This window comes from Mytilus californianus, unplaced genomic scaffold (assembly GCF_021869535.1).
Source record: "Mytilus californianus isolate M0D057914Y unplaced genomic scaffold, xbMytCali1.0.p SCAF_7, whole genome shotgun sequence".
Lineage (NCBI taxonomy): Eukaryota > Metazoa > Mollusca > Bivalvia > Mytilida > Mytilidae > Mytilus > Mytilus californianus.
Genome location: NW_026262723.1, coordinates 5,892,912 through 5,913,622, shown reverse-complemented (window position 1 = coordinate 5,913,622; position 20,711 = coordinate 5,892,912). Strand labels below are relative to the sequence as shown.

At 31.8% G+C, this 20,711-nt stretch overlaps 1 protein-coding gene across 1 annotated transcript; it reads right to left on the bottom strand.

Annotated features, from left to right (window-relative positions):
* Window positions 1-9,818: 9,818 nt before the first annotated feature.
* LOC127707889 (uncharacterized) lies at window positions 9,819-19,760 on the bottom strand. The gene is made up of 10 exons (XM_052212646.1): window positions 19,477-19,760; window positions 17,780-17,868; window positions 17,174-17,248; window positions 15,969-16,037; window positions 14,297-14,363; window positions 13,709-13,839; window positions 12,991-13,034; window positions 12,440-12,494; window positions 11,749-11,820; window positions 9,819-11,289 (listed from the first exon to the last, which is right to left on the bottom strand). The coding sequence occupies exons 1-10, from the start codon at window positions 19,675-19,677 to the stop codon at window positions 11,007-11,009; spliced, it is 1,086 nt and encodes a 361-aa protein (XP_052068606.1). The 5' UTR covers window positions 19,678-19,760; the 3' UTR covers window positions 9,819-11,006.
* Window positions 19,761-20,711: the final 951 nt, after the last annotated feature.

Here is a 20,711-nt window from a genome sequence, read left to right as displayed (position 1 = left end):
GATCTTGTTACGTAAGTTGACATAAAATTGAGAATGGAAATGGGGAATGTGTCAAAGAGACAACAACCCCACCAATGGGTCTTTAGCACAGCAAGAAAATCCCGCACCCGGAGGCGGAGTTCAGCTGGCCCCTGAACAAAAATGTGTACTAGTGAAAATGGACGTCATACTAAACTCTAAAACATATAAATGAACTAAAATTAAAAAAAAAATAACATACAAGACTAACAAAGACCAGAGTCTCCTGACTTGGGACAGGCGCAAAAATGCGGCGGGGTTAAACATGTTTAGTGAGATCTCAACGCTCCCCCTATACCTCTAGCCATTGAAGAAAAAACAAACACACAGCAATACGCACAGTAAACTCATGTTAAAAGAAGTCCTAGTCCGATTTCATAAATAGGTAACAAAATAAACGAAGCAACATGACAATGATACATAAATTAACAAAGGACTACTAGCAGTTACTTACATGCCAGCTCCAGACCTCAATTTAACTGATTGAAAGATTATGTCTTCGTCATATGAAAATCAAGCACAATCCCTCCCGTTAGGGGTTTAGTATTATACATCATAAAACATATGAGAAGAACATAACCCGTATCATGCCAACAACTGGTTTTAGAATAAATGTGTTTATTTCCGATGCAAAGACCCTATGAGTGAATTAATATTATAACCAAAATATGCAATCCTTAATGACTTGACAACTGTATCGTAACTATATCCTTTCCGAATAAGTCTGTTTAAGCGTTTGGTTAGCTTTTGAGGTGAATGCCGAAATTTTTGTGCTTTGTAAAGAATATTACCATAAACGATTGGATGTGAAATACCTGAACGTATAAGATGTCTGCATGTTGAATTATATTTACGATTGATGTCCTTGTACCGATGATAAAATTTAATAAATCGTCATTATTTAGAGCCAATATATCATTCAAATATCTGAAATTGTTATTAAATTTTTGTATCAGATGTTGTTTCGGTGACGGTGGGTATTTGGTGATTTTAGTCATAAATTGTAACTCATAACAATACAGAAACAGGTCCGCAATAAGTGTGCACAGTTAGTGTTAGTGGATAACGTTGATATTTAGATACAACTGAACGTCCAATTTGAAACTATACACCGTCTGGAGTTTATTATGAGTTGATCATGAGATCGATGTAAATATATATCTGAGTAGATCTGTTTTATTGCTCTATTTCTGAATAGCAAGGCTTTTGTACACCTTGTATTTTCATTTATCGTATCATCTAGCAAGATGGTCACTTGCATATCATTGGATAATGGTTCATTTTGTTAATGTTCGTTGAATTGTTTAAGTTTTTACAACTTTTGTAATTTTTTGTGTTATTATTTCATGTTTTTTTTCCCTTGGAGTTTGTTTTTGTTACAGAAATGAAGCTGCGATAAATTCTCTTTCACATTCAGGGCTATTTTGTAACTATAAGGATCTTTGTATTAATTTCTATTCGTATACAAGAAGAGGACAACTTTATTCTATGGCCATTCGATTTGTCACAACTGTAACCTTCAGAATATTGTCTGATATTTCAAGTGTTGACCGGGGTATATAGAAATATGGCTACCCCTAGATCTTTTTTCTGCTGGCAGTAAAACTCTTGTTAACGCGGGTTGCTCGTTTGACTGCATGGGGTGTATATGTTGTGTACAAATTATCATTTTGTACAAATTATAATTTGTACAAAAAAATTGTACAAATTATAATTTGTATTTTGAGCTTCTACAAATTATTATTTGTACAAAATTTGACTAAAATTCACTTCTAACTTGTACAATGATTTATAGTATGGATTTGTAATAACAAAGTATTGAAACACACTATAGATTTTTTATTTAATAACCACACAATAAACCTTATTTATAAAATACAGAAATACTTCTGTATCAATTGTTTGAGCATGTGAGTGAATTATGGCATCGGGAATTGCACAACATCTTTATGGAATATCCGTTTCACAGATGATAACGGATATATTCCTAATGTCGTAACCACAATCCAGTACCCTTTTCCCGAATGTGACATACCGAATTAGACTTATTACCGGGTTTTTAATAACATGAGCAACACGACGAGTACCACATGTGGAGCAGGATCTGCTTACCCTTCTGGAGCACCTGAGATTACCCCCAGTTTTTGGTGGGGTTCGTGTTGCTCAGTCTATAGTTTTCTATGTTGTGTTTTGTGTACTTTTGTTTGTCTATTGGTCTTTTTCTTTTTTAGCCATGGCGTTGTCTGTTTATTTTCGACATATGATTTTCAATGTCCCTCTTGTATCTTTCGCCCCTCTTTAACTTTTTACGTTTACATCTAGAGGTGCTGCAACCTCTTTGCATTTACATGAAAGAAACCCCTGACCACCAGTTTTTGATTTTTGTTTAACTGCTTTATGTAGCGAAAGATGAAGCTCATTGCTCGCTGCTGCGAATAAAGATGTGTCTGTCACAGCTTCAGTTGATTTCTCGACATATAACCTGTAAAAATTCCGATAGCTGTTCCTATGCGGTTACCATATATTCCAGATTCAATAATTACACCTAAGATATTTCGAGGACCAGTTGGGGCATCATACTGAGAAATTGGTTTAATGACATTATCCCCCACAGCAAGTTCTGATAATTTCTGTTTCGTTTTCTTGGTTAGATATTCGGCATGGATCTGTTGGCCAGACAGCGCAAATTCCTGGCAAATATGATTGGTGCTTCAGCGTCAGTGTCATTCTGATTGTCACTCGGGGCCAATTTCTATTATACTATCAGAATTACATGGTATGCATGCATCAATTACATTTCCTGTATCCATCTAGATATTTTTATATTTTGTAAATAAGGTATATTTTGTGGTTATTGAATAAATATTCTATAGTGTGTATCAATGCTTTTTTATAACAAAATCTACACTATAAATTATTGTACAAGTTATAAGTGAATTTAGACAAATTTTGTACAAATTGTAATTTGTACAAGCACTTGTTGTACAAATTACAATTTGTACAAAGTCAAATTACAAATTATAATTTGTACATTTTTTTGTACAAATTATAATTTGTACAAAATGATAACTTGTATACAACATATACATACAAAGTCACGTTATGTCAGAATGGGAATATTTAATCCAATGCCTCGTGTATAGTAAGAGTTTCATGCTCTGTGCAAGTTAAAGAACACCAACTCGCTTAGAGATCTGAGGGTGGTTTGTTGTAAGGCTAAAAGACAAGGTTAACATTAGGCCAAATATGGCCTTGAATTTCAACATATCAAATATTCTCAAAATGGCCATAATTTGGTTCTTAAAAGGATCTATTTCAAAAGTCTAACTTCTTTGTTAAAATAAATCTCTTCATAAGAATACATTATTGGCTTCAAAATCACCACATTTTAGTTTTGTGCATGTTTAGGACATAAAAGCTTCAGAAAACCTTTGGCCGCAACCTAGGATCCAAAATGTTCTGTAACCAAAAGTTGCCAATGGTGATATTGAATCCCTAGACACAAAAACTTTCTGGATCGTGGCTGGCGGCCAAATTAAATTATGCTAAAAACAGTTACGAATTATTGAAAATTTGACAAAATATGACGTTACAACACAAACTATCCATACTTAAAGAGTCAATACTTCTTTTTTTTTTAATGTGATGCCAAAATGAAGTTATTTTGTATTAATAGTAATATCACAACTATTTCTATGTGAAATTTGTAGTATTTTGGCCGGTTTACAAAAACATCAAAATCTTAGGGCCCCATTTTAACCCTTCATTTTAACTCCTTTCTGTCCCTATATAAAAATTTCCTTATTTTCATGTGGCATTCCTAATTTCCTTCCCTACACCCTATGCAGTCGACCTCTATTTTAGAATTTCTAAAAAGGGCGGCACTCGGGAAAGGGCGGGCGGACCGCCCTGTGAAAACGGCCTAGCTGGAACACTGCCTATCTATTTTAATAATTGTTTATTTGATCCCGTCGGAAACATGTTAAAAATTTCTTCCACTTGACGTTAACCACACAACAATCATTCAATCTGTTATTATCCTTTTTGTAGTTGTCCTTTCAGCTTGCCTATTTTCTTAACCTTTTTATTAAATTTTTGGTATTAGCCCCTTGTACCACAGTCGTTGTAGAACTTTTTAAGTATGCAGATATAATTTCACATTTTCGAAACGTCAAGTTATTGATTAATTGTTGCTTGTATAACGTCCAGTGGCAAATATTTAATGCCATGGAAGACAAGAAGAAGTTAACATAAAGAGAAGAATCTGTAAATTGGGTCGACCGGGATGAAAGGATTGAAATAAAGACCTGTAATTGAAAAAAGAAATATGTTGAATAGGGGCAAAACTATTTTCTTGCAACAAACCAACTATACGGACCGCTCAAAGAGTCATAGTAGTAAAAGTTCTAAAACGCACATAGTTATGTATTTTCCCTACAAAAATAGACATACACTTTAGCGTACCAGCGATGCAGTTTCGACGGATGTGACTATGTGTGTATACCCGCACAATCAAACAAACACCACCTATAGCAGAAGTCCTGGAATGAACACATTTCTATATCCAGTCAACCCTTGGGATTAAGCGTTATGAGACAAATTGTAGGTTAATTCATAAAATGTTCACACACGTTTAGAATGTTTAATAAAAATCTGACATGTATGATACCAACGTCTTATATTTATCCACCTCGATCATACATGGCACAGATATGGCACACCATTAAGGAATTATGTACAGGTTTTCAATGCTTTTCTTTATCTTATTTGCCCTTTCACCCCTTTTGGTACGATCACCACAGATGAGTCTTGTATAGACGAAACGCGCACAGGACGCACAAAAACTAAAAGTGTGACATCTTTGATGATTTGTTTGGTAAAATTACACTCGCGGGTATATTTCTTAGACGCAGGTATATTTCTGGCGTACAGAATTTTAATTCTGGCATCTATGACGAATTTACGTATATTCTATTTCGTGTTATGTGAGTTTTTATGTTTGTAGATAGAATGGGAAAAGCGTTACATGCAAGACACTTACAAGTAAATTGATATATGTCCGATTTTTAATATTTAATACGGTAATTGGGGAGATTTTTTTATTATGTTTCTTATATGATATAAAAAGTTTGACAAAAGAGAAGGGGGTTATAAACATTTTCAAAAAATATATTTTAATTCAATTAATAACGAATGAAAATAAAGTCGAGTTCACCAAATTTCAAAAAGTCACCGTTTAAAATATTTTTTATTATTTTTTTACCAGGCAAAACGGACAGTAGACTCGGCAAATGCAACCATCGTTAACTATGCCATGGGATGTTCAGCAGATAAATGTGACGACAAATTAAACATAACTGTTTCCGGAACTGTAAACGTCACTATTGGTTGTTGTCAAGCCAATTTGTGTAATGGCGTGTTCGACAACAGTGAAGGACAGCTAGTGAAATACAACCTCTTACTGTCTGTGCTTTGTATAGCTATAAGTCTTTTCTAATTAAATAGTATAAAAGGCTTACTGCATATGTAAAATTATTATGCGGTTTCTGACGATCAAAACCATCCAGTAGGAACTCTAAGGAAAAAAATCTTTTCATTTAAAATGAAAAACAATGAAAAACTTATATAGGTGATATTTGTTCAATTAACTAATATTACACATTTAGTTATCAAAGAGTTAAATAAGTATATTCAAAGATAATGACAAGTAGTAAATATTATCTCTTGAGAATTTTGTTTCATGCACATTCATTTTATAATCTCTCGTTTCCAAAATCATAGTTGAAATTAATATCAAACTTCTTCCTGTATAATGACGGGGGTTAAGCCTGCAGTTGTAGATTGAATTCAATAGAAACCCATTATAGCTCTTAGGTTCTAACTAGTGTGTAAACCATAACAATCTCTAAGTAAAATTTTTCAATTAATTACATTTATGCAAATCTAGGCAAACTTAACTGTAAATGACGTCTTTATCAAGATTGATACAATGGAATTTTACCTCAACTTTTATGTTTAATGTTAAATGTCAGATATTATACAATTGCAAAATTCATTTTTATTTGTTCTTGAACACCTCCACATTTCATGACCTTGTTCACAGGCCACACGAAAACACAGTAGCTGTTATTTTTCATGCCTTTTGTAAGAGTCCCTTTCCACATTAAAAGACGTTTTAGGAGATTAGATGATGATATAACATATATCTATTTTCCTTTCCTTATGGTACTCAATTGTGTTAAAACGTAATAATAAAAAAAAAGCATTCCCCCAAAATACTTTACATTTTTGAGATGGTCATAGAAATACTGACATGCATATACGCCCGAATTCCATAATATTCTAAAGATAAGGTATGAATTCATGATGGATGGTAATCTTTTTCTCATTTAAGTAACTTTAAATTGTATAATTATATATAATAATTTTAGCATCCATCTTACATTTTGCTTTATGATCAGAACGTAGTATAGTATGTTAACTTCGACTATAGCTAGATAGCTAAATTATTTTGACTGTGTAGTTTGTATTTGTGCATATATTCAGTGAAATTTCGATATTCGGTACGGAACCGAGATCGTAGAATATGAGATCGAACTGTTCAAGCTCTTTCTGCAAGCACTTTAATTTTTGTATCTTTTCCATAACAGTGGAAGTTAAACAATCCATGAAAATGCCTTCTGTCCTAGTAAATTAGGTTTTGCTTCATATGAAGTTATCGAAGCGGAACATGACTTCTGCTGAGGTGACGTTGCCTGTTTACCTTTTTTTATAATCATTTTTCGTTATGATCATATTTGGCAAATGTGTGTGTTGCTCCTTGTTATTCACAGACAACAATGAAGACAGTTGTAGCTGTCAGCCTATTGAAACACAGACAATGATGATGATGATGATGATGGATGGAAGGCTTTTTGTCCAGTGGCAAATTGAATGCATATTCAGGACGATAACATAGTAATGTGATTTGAAAATTAAACCTGCTTTCTACTAAATCGAAAAAATTATTTTACATTACACTCTAGAAAATTAATTGACTTTAGACGTGAAACCTCCTTCACTATATAAGATATTGTTTGTTTGATAAATGCAGCATTTATTTTTATAGATAGTGTTGATTGTGCAATTGTTGTAAGTGTGTGTCGTATATTCAGGATTGCTTTTTCTTTAAAGAAGTCTAACTGCATCTACAACTTTTTTTTTATCTATAAAACATTTATGTAGATTTTAATAATAAAATAATTATAGTTGCTGTATTGTGTCATTTAGTTAACGGAGTCGCATTTTTGTCAGTTTTGTAGAAGAACAACAAAAATAATTATTCTTTCCACATATATCAACAAGGTTATGGAACTTGTGGTAAACGAGTGGGACAGGCAAAACCGTAACATAAAGTATTAAACTATATAAATATATGTAACTGAAACCCAACACTTGAGATCAATGCGTAAGCACTGAAAATGTCACGACTTCAAAGACAACAACAAGAGAATACTAATAACAAATTCATTAAAGATGTGGACTTTAATAATTAAATTTCCGTAGACAAATCGCGCGTTTGGCTCACAGGACTGTAATCCTCGTATCTTTGATGTTTTTTTTTTATTGGTATCTATAATACCAAAGTAAATGACAACATTTTAAAACTCTTATCGTATCTCAAACATTTCATTCTTATCAAAACCAAAACCTTCAAAGACAAGTAATATAATTCTAAAGGAGAGGCAACAGATACCAAAGAAACATCCAAACTCATAAGTTGAACATTAACTGACAACGCCATGGCTTCAAAAGAAAAAAAAAAGACGAAAAGACAAACAACAGTATACAAAACACAACATAGAAGATTAAAACTGAGCAACACGAACCCCAACAAAAACCGGGGGTGATCTCATGAGCTCCGGAAGGGCAGGCAGATCCTGCTCAACATGTGGCACCAGTCGTGTTACTCATAAAAGTACAAACCTGGTGATAAGTCTAATTTGATAGGTCATAAAGAATATTAATAGCACAAATCCTTGAACACAAACGTACCATACACGTTGCTGCTCTTATCAATAGGAGCACAGAGTCCCATGTTTGGTACGAAGTCTCTTTGCGATTTGACGAAACGTTAACTCTGTACATTATTTTAAAACTGCTCAAAACAATTTTATTATTTTGAGACGAAATGTTCGAACATTGCAAATCATTTTTGCAATTTTTCTGATAGTTTTTTTTGTGTTGGATAAAAACATTTTGAGTACTGATCAAAGCGACTGATTTGATATGTTATAAAACAGTTACAGTCTTCTGTATAAACAGTAAGAAGATACCACGGAGTAATCCAAAACATAAGTAGAAGAGGACAGACAACATAATGGTCAAAAAGAAAAACGATATATGGCATTAATTCATAAATCTAAATACAAAAAGCAATGGACTGAACGACACGAACCAAACCCTAACCTGATATGAACAGGAAGAGTGAATAAAATAGTTCATGCTCCATTGTTGACTTCAGTTCTGTTACTCATTTCAATATCATATAAGAATATAAAAGTCATCGTTGATTATAAGGCTGATGAAATATCTGATTGATAGGTTTCTCTTTCTTATATTCTCCGTTTATAAATTTATAAGTTATAATTGTTAACTAAGGTTTCAACTCGGAGTCTCCTTCAGTTAAAGTTGACTGTAGATGGATTTGGGCATTATTTTTATGTCTTTGGTGGTCATATGGCTCTCTAAATGTTTCAGTTCTTATACATAATTGGCTTTCAAATATTCTGCGTTGAGCGTTTCTAATAAAGATAATTCCCAAAAAGAGTTTCGGACGCATGAAATTTATAAATTGTTGTTTTCAATTTTTACCACACCAGGTCGATGCAGCTGCTGGTGAACTATCAGTCTCCGAGGGTATCATCAGATCAGTAGTCAGCACTTCGGTACTGTCATGATTTATAACAAATCTTTCTTAAATTGCCCGTTTATAAATTTATAAATTATTAGCAACAGTTTAAGTCCATCGGGCAAAGTTGACCTCAGATGGATTTGGGTATTATTTTTAGGTCCCTTTTAGTCATATACCTCTTTAACTTTTTCGGTTCTTATACATTCTTGGCTTTCATATATTCACCTTTGATCGTTACTTTTAAAGGTTATTTATAAAATGTTTTTTTCATTTTTTATCTAACTTAGCCTAAGAACAAATTCATATACTATCGGTTTATATAAAGTTATGCTATTTAACTCTGAAACATGATTGAATGTGATATGATGTGATTTTATAACTAGATTTTCAAAAAGATACTACAGAGATATTGAAAAAAAACAACAAAATTATTAGCATCAGAACAAAACAATAGAGACTTTTATGGAGCTCAGTATATGTGAGTTTTTATGGACTTCAACATATGTGAGTTTTTATGGACCTCGGCATATGATAGTTTTTACGGACCTCATCATATATGTGTTTCATGAACTTCAGTATATGTTAGTTTTTACGGACTTCAGCACATGTGAACTTTTATGGATCTAAGCATATGTGAGTTTTTATGGACCTCAGCAGTAGTCAAATTCAAAATCGATATGGTCTGATACAAAAATCCATAATAGAATATTGTTATGATTTATTCATGAAACACTTTTGCAAAACGTTTGAACCATCCTGTAGTTGAGACAGACTTAGCTAGTCGTCATGACTAGACATAGCCTGTCATGCCATATAATACTACCATAACTTATAAAAAAAATATGTAGGATAAAAATGTAACAAAAGCATCGAAAAAAAAAGAAAAATGTAAATCTTGTACTTTTATTTATAAAAATAATCAAACAAACACCATCACAATTATTTAACATGAAATAGACAAACGTACATGGAATTAACGCTATAATAATGATGATGTATTGTATACAAATAAATCCTTCTAAAAATACAGGAAAAACATCTTTTCATATTTCATATATTTCAATTATAGAGAACTACAATAACTAGTTGCATGAATCTTGCTTAGCCTGATCCATGGACAGTTTATTTTATTACACGTTTTAAGCAATTGATATTTGGAATTTGTACTTCATTCATGAAAATTATTGTTTCAACACGACAGACCTTTAGCATGATATTTGACTGAATAAAAACTTGTAAGATAAGAAAAATATTACCAACATGCAGCAAATGTACATTGAAATATATAATTTCTATACATTATCTGCATAAAATTGTTTGCCCAATCCAGCTGGAGCATTTACAAATTTGAATAGAAAATTAGAATACATACATTCGACATTCGAGTGACCAGCACTTGAATTCAAATATATACATGCCATACACATGCAAGTTTTTTTCAGAGTCTAAGAATTTTTATCTAACTTTTATTGAATATATATTAGCTATTATCATGATTATTTAATGACGCCGAAGTCAGAGTATTTTACCTATAGAAGGTAAGATTCTCTTTTATTTGTGATTTAAGATCCAAATAATTGCTCTTATAATTCTTTATTCATTAATAACATAAAATTACTAAAATCCCTAATATATATTTGTTCTATTCTAAATAAGACAATTATAACTAATTTGACAGTTTGGTTTCTACTGATGCACTGGCTTGGGAAATGGGGGATAAACACATTTTAAAACTTTTCCCTTGGCCAAACAAATTATGTGGATGCTGATAATTATACTAAAATTGCTATTCGATAGTCTTTGAAAAAGTAAGGTGCATACACGTTTAACTCATTGCACATTACAATGTTACATTGCGGATGTATACTATTGTATATATATCATAAAAAAGTTTGACACGGTTGGACTGCGTGACTGGAATTCAATATTTGAACATAACGTTTTATCAATGAGACAGATATCTATAGCTGTAGCTAAATAAATTATTTCTTTTCCACAAAAGTATATTCGAGACCGATTTTTTTACATTAAATGATGCATTGTTTTTCGCAAATAACTGATTATGCACTGCACTGTATTAAAACAGAACCTTGTCTTAAACTTCGGTCGTTTCAAGGCTTAGTTCAAAGCCATCATTTTCGAATGAATGTGTAAAATCATCAGAGTGAAGATGACCATTGTGCATTTCGCTTGGAACCAAACTTTCACAACTAGCAGCCTTTTCCTTCTTGTACTGTTCAAGAACCATTGCAAGAGACTCATTCTCACCCTGCTGTGACTCCCTCTCATTATCGTACATGTCCATAGTAGCACCTTTCTCCTCATCTCCACGTACGGGTTCTTTCTTTGTAAACTGATTAGAATCGAATGAAGCCACACTAGAACAATAAAAGTGTACACCATTATGTCATAAAACTTTAAGGTAATCTGCATTATAGCCATCATAGGAGTTTTTTTTATAAAATAATTGAAGGTTTATGTCTTAGACATGCGGGTATTAACTTCATTCTTCCTTTTATCATATTATGTGAACCTACATAGGTTATATTTTCAAATCAACATTTTAATGAGTTATGGTTAAACATAAACATAAAGTCAACAGTTAAAATATGAAAACATGATGCAAATGATTTACATTAAGATATTTTTAGCAGCATTTGTACAAGTTGACGTAAGAGAGTTTTGACTGTTTTAGTTTGGCCATTTAAGTGTTCATGCTTTCAACCATTTAAATTTTGGCGGTCCTAATGGTTGTTTCGACCGTAACTTTTTAGGATTATATCAGGCACAGAATTTGCAAGGTACTCATATCTTCTTTTTTTAAATAATTCATTTACCTTGCATAATCAGCAAATCGATCGTAGTCGACATTGGTATATTCACCATCTTTATTCAGTAATGGATTTTGGCTGTAAATAGAAAATCAATCTAAAGTATTTTAGTATATATATTTATATTTCAATTGAATGTTATGGCAGTCGGTTTCTGACATGTGTTCTAGAAATTAAAATATTGTTATATATAGGGTACACCATGCACTTTAATGCGATTCTATGGGCATATTGATGTTTTAGTCAAATTCATTGTTAATTGGATTTAAATTCTTTGATGGTGCTTGAATTCTTTTGTTTGGTTTTAGTACTATATTTTCGTAACCTTATCTGCTCATTCAAATTGAACAGTGCTTTCATACCGTTTTGTCACACTACTTGAACTCTTATCATAAAAGCCAGATTGGTTTTTATTATGTAGGTTGCATATCAGTATTGCACTATTTATATGTCAAGTCACCCTGCAGTGTGTTTTTTTTTGTATGGCTAGTCACCCTACGTTGTGGTTTATTAAAAAGAAATAACAATAAACATTGTCATTGTATTTCTAAATGGTCGATGGTTTGTTACTGAATAGCCACATAAAGTAAATCTAAGATCTTTTCTGAAAAATCCCCAAGTGCGATCACTTTAACAAGCAGTGATAAGCGGCTAGCCAAATAATCAATAAAGCGTTTATTTTTAAATGACAACGTACTTTCTAGCATAAACATTCGTTCCTGGGTGAGTCTCTGTTCCACCTTTGTCCTGATCTAAAAAGTGTCAATGTAGTAATTTAAAATTGTGTAGTATATACAAAACCTATTACCAATTTCCGAATAAAAGAAAAAAAAACCCACTTATCGATAACTCTCGATTCCAAAAGTCTAGAATGGTAAAAATTAAACGTTTACGTGCATAAAAACTAAAGGACAAAACAAACAAATTCAGTCAACTTTGTTTGTAGAAATTGCAATATTAGTTTGTGTATAATTTCTAAAAAAGGACATCCGTCCGGTAATCATTTACACTTTGTTTTTATGAAAATCGCTAATTATTTCATTTTCATTGACCGTTTAGCTTATTCATTTCTATCTTCTTTCAATGGAAAACATTGTCATTCTAACGACCAGAAAGAGCAATGTCAAATTACTTGGATGCCATCGTATCAAATTCCACAAAAAAAAAAACAAACAAAAAACAACAGAGGATATAATGCTAAATTAAACTATTTAGGATACAGTTTATGTAAGGGCGTAATTTACTTACCTCCTGTTGACTTTGTTGTAGCTGCTTTCAATTTGTGTTGGTATCTTAAATAATGTAAACAATAGCATTTATTTTTCTTATGTAACAAAAGTCAAACAAAAATGTGACTTTGGGTTTGAAGAAGACATGACCAAATTATATAATTATTTACTTTACAGAACAATATTCAATTCAATTATACTGAAAATTAAAGGATCACTCTGGAATGCACAGTAAAGAAAACTGAACCATTATATGCAATTTAAAATGGTTTGTCAAAATGTGTTTGTTTTATACTGTTTTATCGAAAACTGTAGGAAGAATATATTCAGAACGAGTTTCTGCAAGCTTCTGAGTACAATGTTTTCAAATTTTAACCTCTATTATGAGGGAATACAATATACAAAATTCTCTTTAAACTTTAGATAAAATCTAATGTCTTTCTCGAATTCCAAAAACGTTCAAAGTATTTTTTAAAACGAAACTCGGACAAATGAATTGCATTTCTTCATTTAATGTTTGCCTGTCTCTAGTAAAAACATTGTATACCAATTATTCAAGGACTGATGAGTTATTAAATTCAAGTTCGAATTGTTTCATAATTATTAATCAATATTCTACTACTTTCTTGTTGAGTCAAGTTCGACTTTTTCATAATTATTAATCAATATTCTACTACTTTCTGTTCTGTTTCCATGTCTTACAAAATGTACTAAGAAAGGATTTAAACCAACAGTACCTTGATGCGCTACTACAAAAGCAGAAACCAATCAACAAGTTTGTAGCTCCAAGAAGTGCAATCACAGCGATCATAATATATGTGGTTTTAATACCGCCTTCATCATCCTGGGCTTGAGTTTCTGTATATGTCTGAAGAACAATAGTCATGCTTTTAACAAAGGAACCATTTAAATTATTCAATTATATACAATGTACACGTCTTCTTAGCACTTTTATATGGTAAAACATTTCAAATCGTTCATTAACCTTTAATCAACGAGACAACATTGATGTGACCGGTTGTACAAAGAATACTATGAATAAGGAAGTTTAGCTAGCTATAAAACCAGGTTAAATTCGCCATTATCCGAAGTTCAGAAAATGCCTGTATCAAGTTCCGTTGGTTTATATAGCCTGAGACAGGCCTGATAACGAAAACCCTATGGCTGCACATCATGTAAAGGGTTAAATCTGAACAAAACATAACTTTAAACAAAATGAACTTGGTCAACACAGGAAGTTGCGTTTGCCTTTATAATCATGTATACAAAGATGCAACAATTGTTCGTGAAATTTCACTGTTTTTTTTGTACAATTTGACAAGTACCTTAGCAGCTAAAATACTATACTGCTTTAAAATAACTCCAAGTTGGCTGGAATATTTGTCGAATAACCTGAAAAAGAAAAACAATTTTTCATAACTGCTGAATACCAGTATTCAAATTCAGAGAAAACAACACATTTCATACATTTTATGTTTGATTTCTGTAAATAATTTGACTTGAAAATAAACAAATCTTTCAGTTGACATGTCAATTTCCGTTTTCATCATTTTGAATCAATGTTAAACAATCTGATATTTGCGGACTTTTATTTATAAAAAAATTGTTCCCAAGTCGTGTTTGTGTTGTTTTTTCTGTTCCTGTTCAGTATAGACAACATTATCATTAAGGACTTAAATATAAAGTCATACGACTCGGTAGGTCTTTTCACCACCGAACACCACCGCACACCGCCGAACACCAACGAACACACCAAAAATATACATTTTTTTTCTTATATCGTTATAAATGTGACCTAGATATAATATTTAAGTTAATAATTCTACAAATAATGAGAATAAGAGACCAAATATCTACATCGAACAGAAAAGGAGAGTCTATAACACCACGAACTCCGCAAACCACCACTGAACACCCCAAATATCTGTATTCTTTTTAATTTTTCATTATAAATTCGACATAGCTGTAATTTATTATTAAATAGTTGTACCAATAAGAAAAAGAGACAAATATCAAAATCTAACCAATGAACAGAGATCGAGGATACTTGAACTGATCACTAACGACTTCATAAAATGCAAAAAAAAAAAAACCCAAAAAAATCGAAAGCATTGTGAAGCTTTACAAATTTGATCAAATGTCAAGGTTAAAAAAGAAAACTTGAATACATGATGAGTTATGTGACAACTTTTGCCTCGGGAGTTGGAACCATAATCATTTATTTTATCAACAGTACTAATATTTTAGAAAAATATTAAAAAACAAACAAATTTATTGAAATTTACTGAGCAGTGTTACATATTTCTTGTATTGTCATTTTCTAATATTCTATTTTGTGTTTGATGTCAGAATTTAAAAATAAATAAATACATATATAAAAAAACGTTATCCTCCTTATCTTATATAAAAAAAAACATAACATTATTATAAGAAAACAGTTCCTTTATATTGTGGGTAAAATCTCATTTACAAAGTTCTAAAAATCTAAGACGACTCCGCAATATTTCCACCTGCTATTCGACTGAAAAAGACGAAAAAACAAAACCCAAACAAAATAAAAAACGAAAAACGAAAAAATGAGAATAGTAACAAAGATATATTAAACATATATTATAATGTCAAAGGTCAACTCTCAAACTGGATCTTTTCTCTGTTTAAGGTCGGAATGTGTTACTAATAACGTGTATTTTGAGACATAGAGTGTCTTAGCCCTATGTGTAGTTTTCCTTTGCCACATTTGGAGTATTTGGTTTTCAATACTTTGAAACTTTGTAATTGATTTGTGTTTCCAACAACTCAAATTCTATTGACATTGTTGAGTTTTGTGTGTGCTTAAGCCAATAATTTACAATGAGAACATTACGTCCTTTTACTTGACACAATCAATTTATGCTTTTTGGTGGTTTTCTGAACACAGCACCATTAAGTTTTATAAGAACTGTTTATCCTGTTCTCATGTTTGTTTCATATAACTTTTATATCAAATGGTTGACTTACTGAATGGCGTCTTTTGCGCTAAGAATTGTTCCTGTTTTAGGATCAGCAACATGGAAATCTAGATACGTGCTGAAAAGATTGTAGGAAGAATATTTTCAAATGTCATTGACTGATTCATTGTCGATGCAACAAAACAACCTGCACCTTTTTTTTTTTAAAGTACACAGTGTTTGTTCTATACCATTAAGCCAACATACTATAAGGTTATCACTGCTTACAAATAAACATAGTACTCAAATAAATAAAACGCAGATCAGTAAACAAGTCCCTTAAATTTTATTATATCCTGGTGGGAGATTTTCGTGGATTGTACGATCGTTTTAGTTCATCGTTATCGTTCAAGGTAGTATGACGTATAAATAGAATAAATTGCTCATATAAGATAAAAGCAAAAAAAACAAACAATCTTGTTGACATAAATAATCATTGATATTGCCATATGTAGAAATTGACTCATTACAGAACTTTAAATTGTTCAAAATACTGAGGATTTTCTGCTCCAGGAATAGATCGCCTTAGCTGTACATGACAAAACCTTTCTGAATTTTGCAACTACAATGGTCTTCAACTTCGTACTTTATTCGGCCTTTTTAACTTTTTGGTTCAAGCGTTACTGATTAATTTTTGCAGACCGAAATGAGCGTCTTGCGTACGAAATTTCAATTCTTTTATCTATCAGTTAATCATTCTACATAAATACCCCATTGTCAAAGAAGAAGAAAATAAAAATCAAACCATAGAATATTTATCCATGATGCTTATTGTTTTTGCTACAAAACTTCCATATGATGTATGTTTATGTGAAAACGCTTGACTACTTCGTCCACATAAAGCAATACACTAGTAATATTTGGCACTCCTAAATCAAAACTTCGAATGGAAAGAAATGATATGGTGTATCAATTCATGATACAAAATAAACTACATGCTCATGATAAAAAAAAACCCAAAAGCAAAGGAACATCGCTTTTATTGTTGTTCTTCTTCTCAGAGTAAATCACAACAAAACCTTTAATATGAACAAAAATTCTCACCTAACAGCAAGTACAATACAGCCTTAGGCCTCGGTGGTTTTGTTTGGTCTAAATATCGATCATGCTAAATCTGTGTATAACAGATAACGACTGTGGGATTAAATCAACACAAATAGAAAATGACATCTTACATGTAATTAGACATTATTTTGATTCACCACTGATTTTTACCTTTGAAAAGTTCCCGTATTAAAGGGACGAATACCATCAGCTGTAAAATTTTGCCCAGTTAACTCGGTTAGAATTCTGAAATATATATATTAAAACTTTATTTTGTATCGTGAGACATGTTATCTTTAGTCAGTAAATCAGTAGACATGAATTTGAGGATAAAAAAATACACAATTTTAATTAAGAAGAATTTTGGGATATTAGAAACTTTTTTTCCCTATTATTGTACAAATGCTACGCTGAATAAGCGAAACGAGATACAAAATTATTAAATATAATGCTATTTTCTAAACACGTTTTTCCCTTATTTATGAAAAAAGGGTAACAAAATAAATTGATTAGATGATTGATTGCCTTTAACACTTTGAAGGTATTCTTAAAAACTATATATGAATGACCTGTTCAAGTACCTCTATATCAGCAATATCGAAAAATAAATTTCTCCTCATGGGCAAATCTAAATAAGAAGTGGTTTTCACGTTACATGTTCAATCCAGAAAGTAGAAAATAAACATCTCAGTATCTATCGTATAATTCTAAATCTTTTATTGACTAAAAAATGCAGAAAATATAAGAATTACAACACTGCATGTTTGGTTCACATACCTCATCAAATCCGCTTTAATGCCTTGTACATATTCTTTATTACCATTAATTAATATCGAGCCAGTCTGATAGTCAGAGATGATGTAAATCTGAAATTGATATTTCGTTATATGAAAAATGACCTAATAGTACTATATGCTGTTATTCTATTTGAGATCAACTCTAAACGGTCAACCGTTTCTGACTAGTTGAATTTTCGTTTTAACCAAATGTTGCTTGAATTGGGTTGTCTGATATCTATTTTGGATGTTATAACGTGTTTTTGTCAAAAGTGTATATCACCACCGATTGTTAAATTTTCGCTTTTCAAACATTCAGACATTAAACTATCTCGAATTATACATAATATCAATCAATTCAGATTTTAGGTAAAATCCATGTTTTTTTCCCCTGATAATTAACTGATTTGAAATTCCGTTGATCAATTAATGAAACTTTTGAAAGCTAATATGTGGTTTGCATGTTCCCCATTCTTCATTGGTCAAAATTCAATCATGGCGTCAAATTTGAAAACTGTCCTCTATTTTTTTCTGTCTTCACAGTAATTGAAGACTCACCAAAGACACAAAGCTTATTATAGCGCCTTCAATTATTTAAAAACAAATTCTATTGTTGTATCTTGTGTAATATGATATTTCTCTAATATCGACAGTATAATTCTTAATATTCAGTTGGAACTAACCACGATTAAAACAACATCTGGTCCTGCACTTATTAAGTTAAGTTATTGTACATTACTTGAAATCTTATTATCTAAATACAATATATCTAACCTAACACATATTTGTTTTGGTCATTGTTCTCTTAGTCCTTATACTGGGTTTTTACAAAAACGAGTTATCGTGGCTAAGAGAATATTCTGAATCAGTATCATAAAATAATACTGAGAATGGAAATGGGGAATGTGTCAAAGAGACAACAATCCGACCATAGAGCAGACAACAGCCGAAGGCCACCAATGGGTCTTCAATGCAGCGAGAAACTCCCGCACCCGAAGGCGTCCTTTAGCTGGCCCCTAAACAAATATGTATACTAGTTCAGTGATAATGGACGTCATACTAAACTCCAAATTATACACAGGAAACTAAAATTAAAAATGATACAAGACTAACAAAGGCCAGAGGCTCCTGACTTGGGACAGGCGCAAAAATGCGGCGGGGTTAAACATGTTTTTTGAGATCTCAACCCTCCCCCTATACCTCTAGCCAATGTAGAAAAAACAAACACACAACAGTACGTACAGTAAAACTCAGTATAAGAGAAGTCCGAGTCCGATGTCAGAATAGGAAATAAAAAAAAATAAACAAAATGACAATAATACATAAATAACAACAGACTACTAGCAGTTACTGACATGCCAGCTCCAGACCTCAATTAAACTGATTAAAAGATTATGTCTTCATCATATGAATATCAGGCACAATCCCTCCTGTTAGGAGTTTAGTATTATACCGTCATAAAATATGTGAGAAGAACATAACCCGTGTCATGCCAACAACTGGTTTTAAAATAAATGTGTTTAATTCCGATGCAAAGATGCACATTTCATTATAAAACTTTTAATTTTTTATTCATCATGTTAATATACATACACGGGAATAAAGAATAAATCGATAATTATTGACTCCATTGGTTGTACAAAAAGCTAGCCATGTTAACAACCTCAGCTAATTTTGATCCTCAATTTTTACACATACCCTAAGCATTGTCGTACTGTTTCCTGCAGCATCCTTCACCATTAATGGAATGTTTATGTAACCTTTCATATTTTCCTCAAGTTGTATGTTAGTACTAACTGTCCCGTTCCCTGTCACACATATCGGGTTTTTTTCGTTATTTCCGGTGCACGCTTTTATTTTGTTTGTGTTCAATAGTTCTTGAATCTTTTGTTCTAACATGGTGTCACTGGAATACGTTAACTTTCCATTCACCCTAAACTGATGAAAGGAATATTCCTCTGAGTCTGGATCGGGCTTTACACTTTCCTGTAGAACAAATACAAGTCAGTAATACACTTTTGATGGATTGATATGCGATGTAGTACATACAGACCACTTTCACATACCTTGAAATGTTAATGGAATATATTTGCAATCAAACACAAATAAAAAAAAGCTGAAATACTTCCGTCGTTGAAAATCTGTCGTTCATCTGTTTCATATAATTTCAGTCAATAATTATCATTAGGCATCTTAAACACATTTGTGGTATGAACTCATGTTACTGAACCTTAGTTTGAAAAAATAGTTCATTTATAATTTGTTTAAAATTATTTAGAATATAGTTATTGCCCAGCAATGAAATAAGCCACCTAGAGACAAGTCATGTTTTCTCCTCAGACATGAATTAATAAAGTATTTTTTATTGATTTATTTTTCAATCTATGAACAAATATGTTTCGTATAGGTATCCCAAGACATATTGATTATTGTGTATTTTCTGGTTAAGATATGACTTTTTCAATCCACAAAAACTCCCTCGAAAGAGAAAAGACAATAAAAAAATTATTCAAAACTAGGAATTTAGACAATATGAATATTTACTAGAAGTGGATTCAATATCATCAAGAGTACTTGCCTTTAAGTCATATATAAATGCCTCAGTTTTTCCAGTTGTAATAGTTCTCCTGACACCTATACTGATATAACTACTTTTGAATATTGGTGGGTTATCATTCTGGTCCAATATTTTGATATTGACAATCGTGGTAGTTGAATTATTTTGTGAAAATATGGAATCATAACACTGAACACTTGCGTTAGTTCCACTTGTATCAACAGCTTCTATTACAAGAGATACCATTGCATTTGTAGTGTTTTCTCTATCCAATTCTTTGATAATTTTGATTGTACCACGATTAGGGTCAATTGTAAACGATTTACTCTCATCTTTTTCTGAAAAAAAAAACAAAACTTATGCTATCTAATTTTAC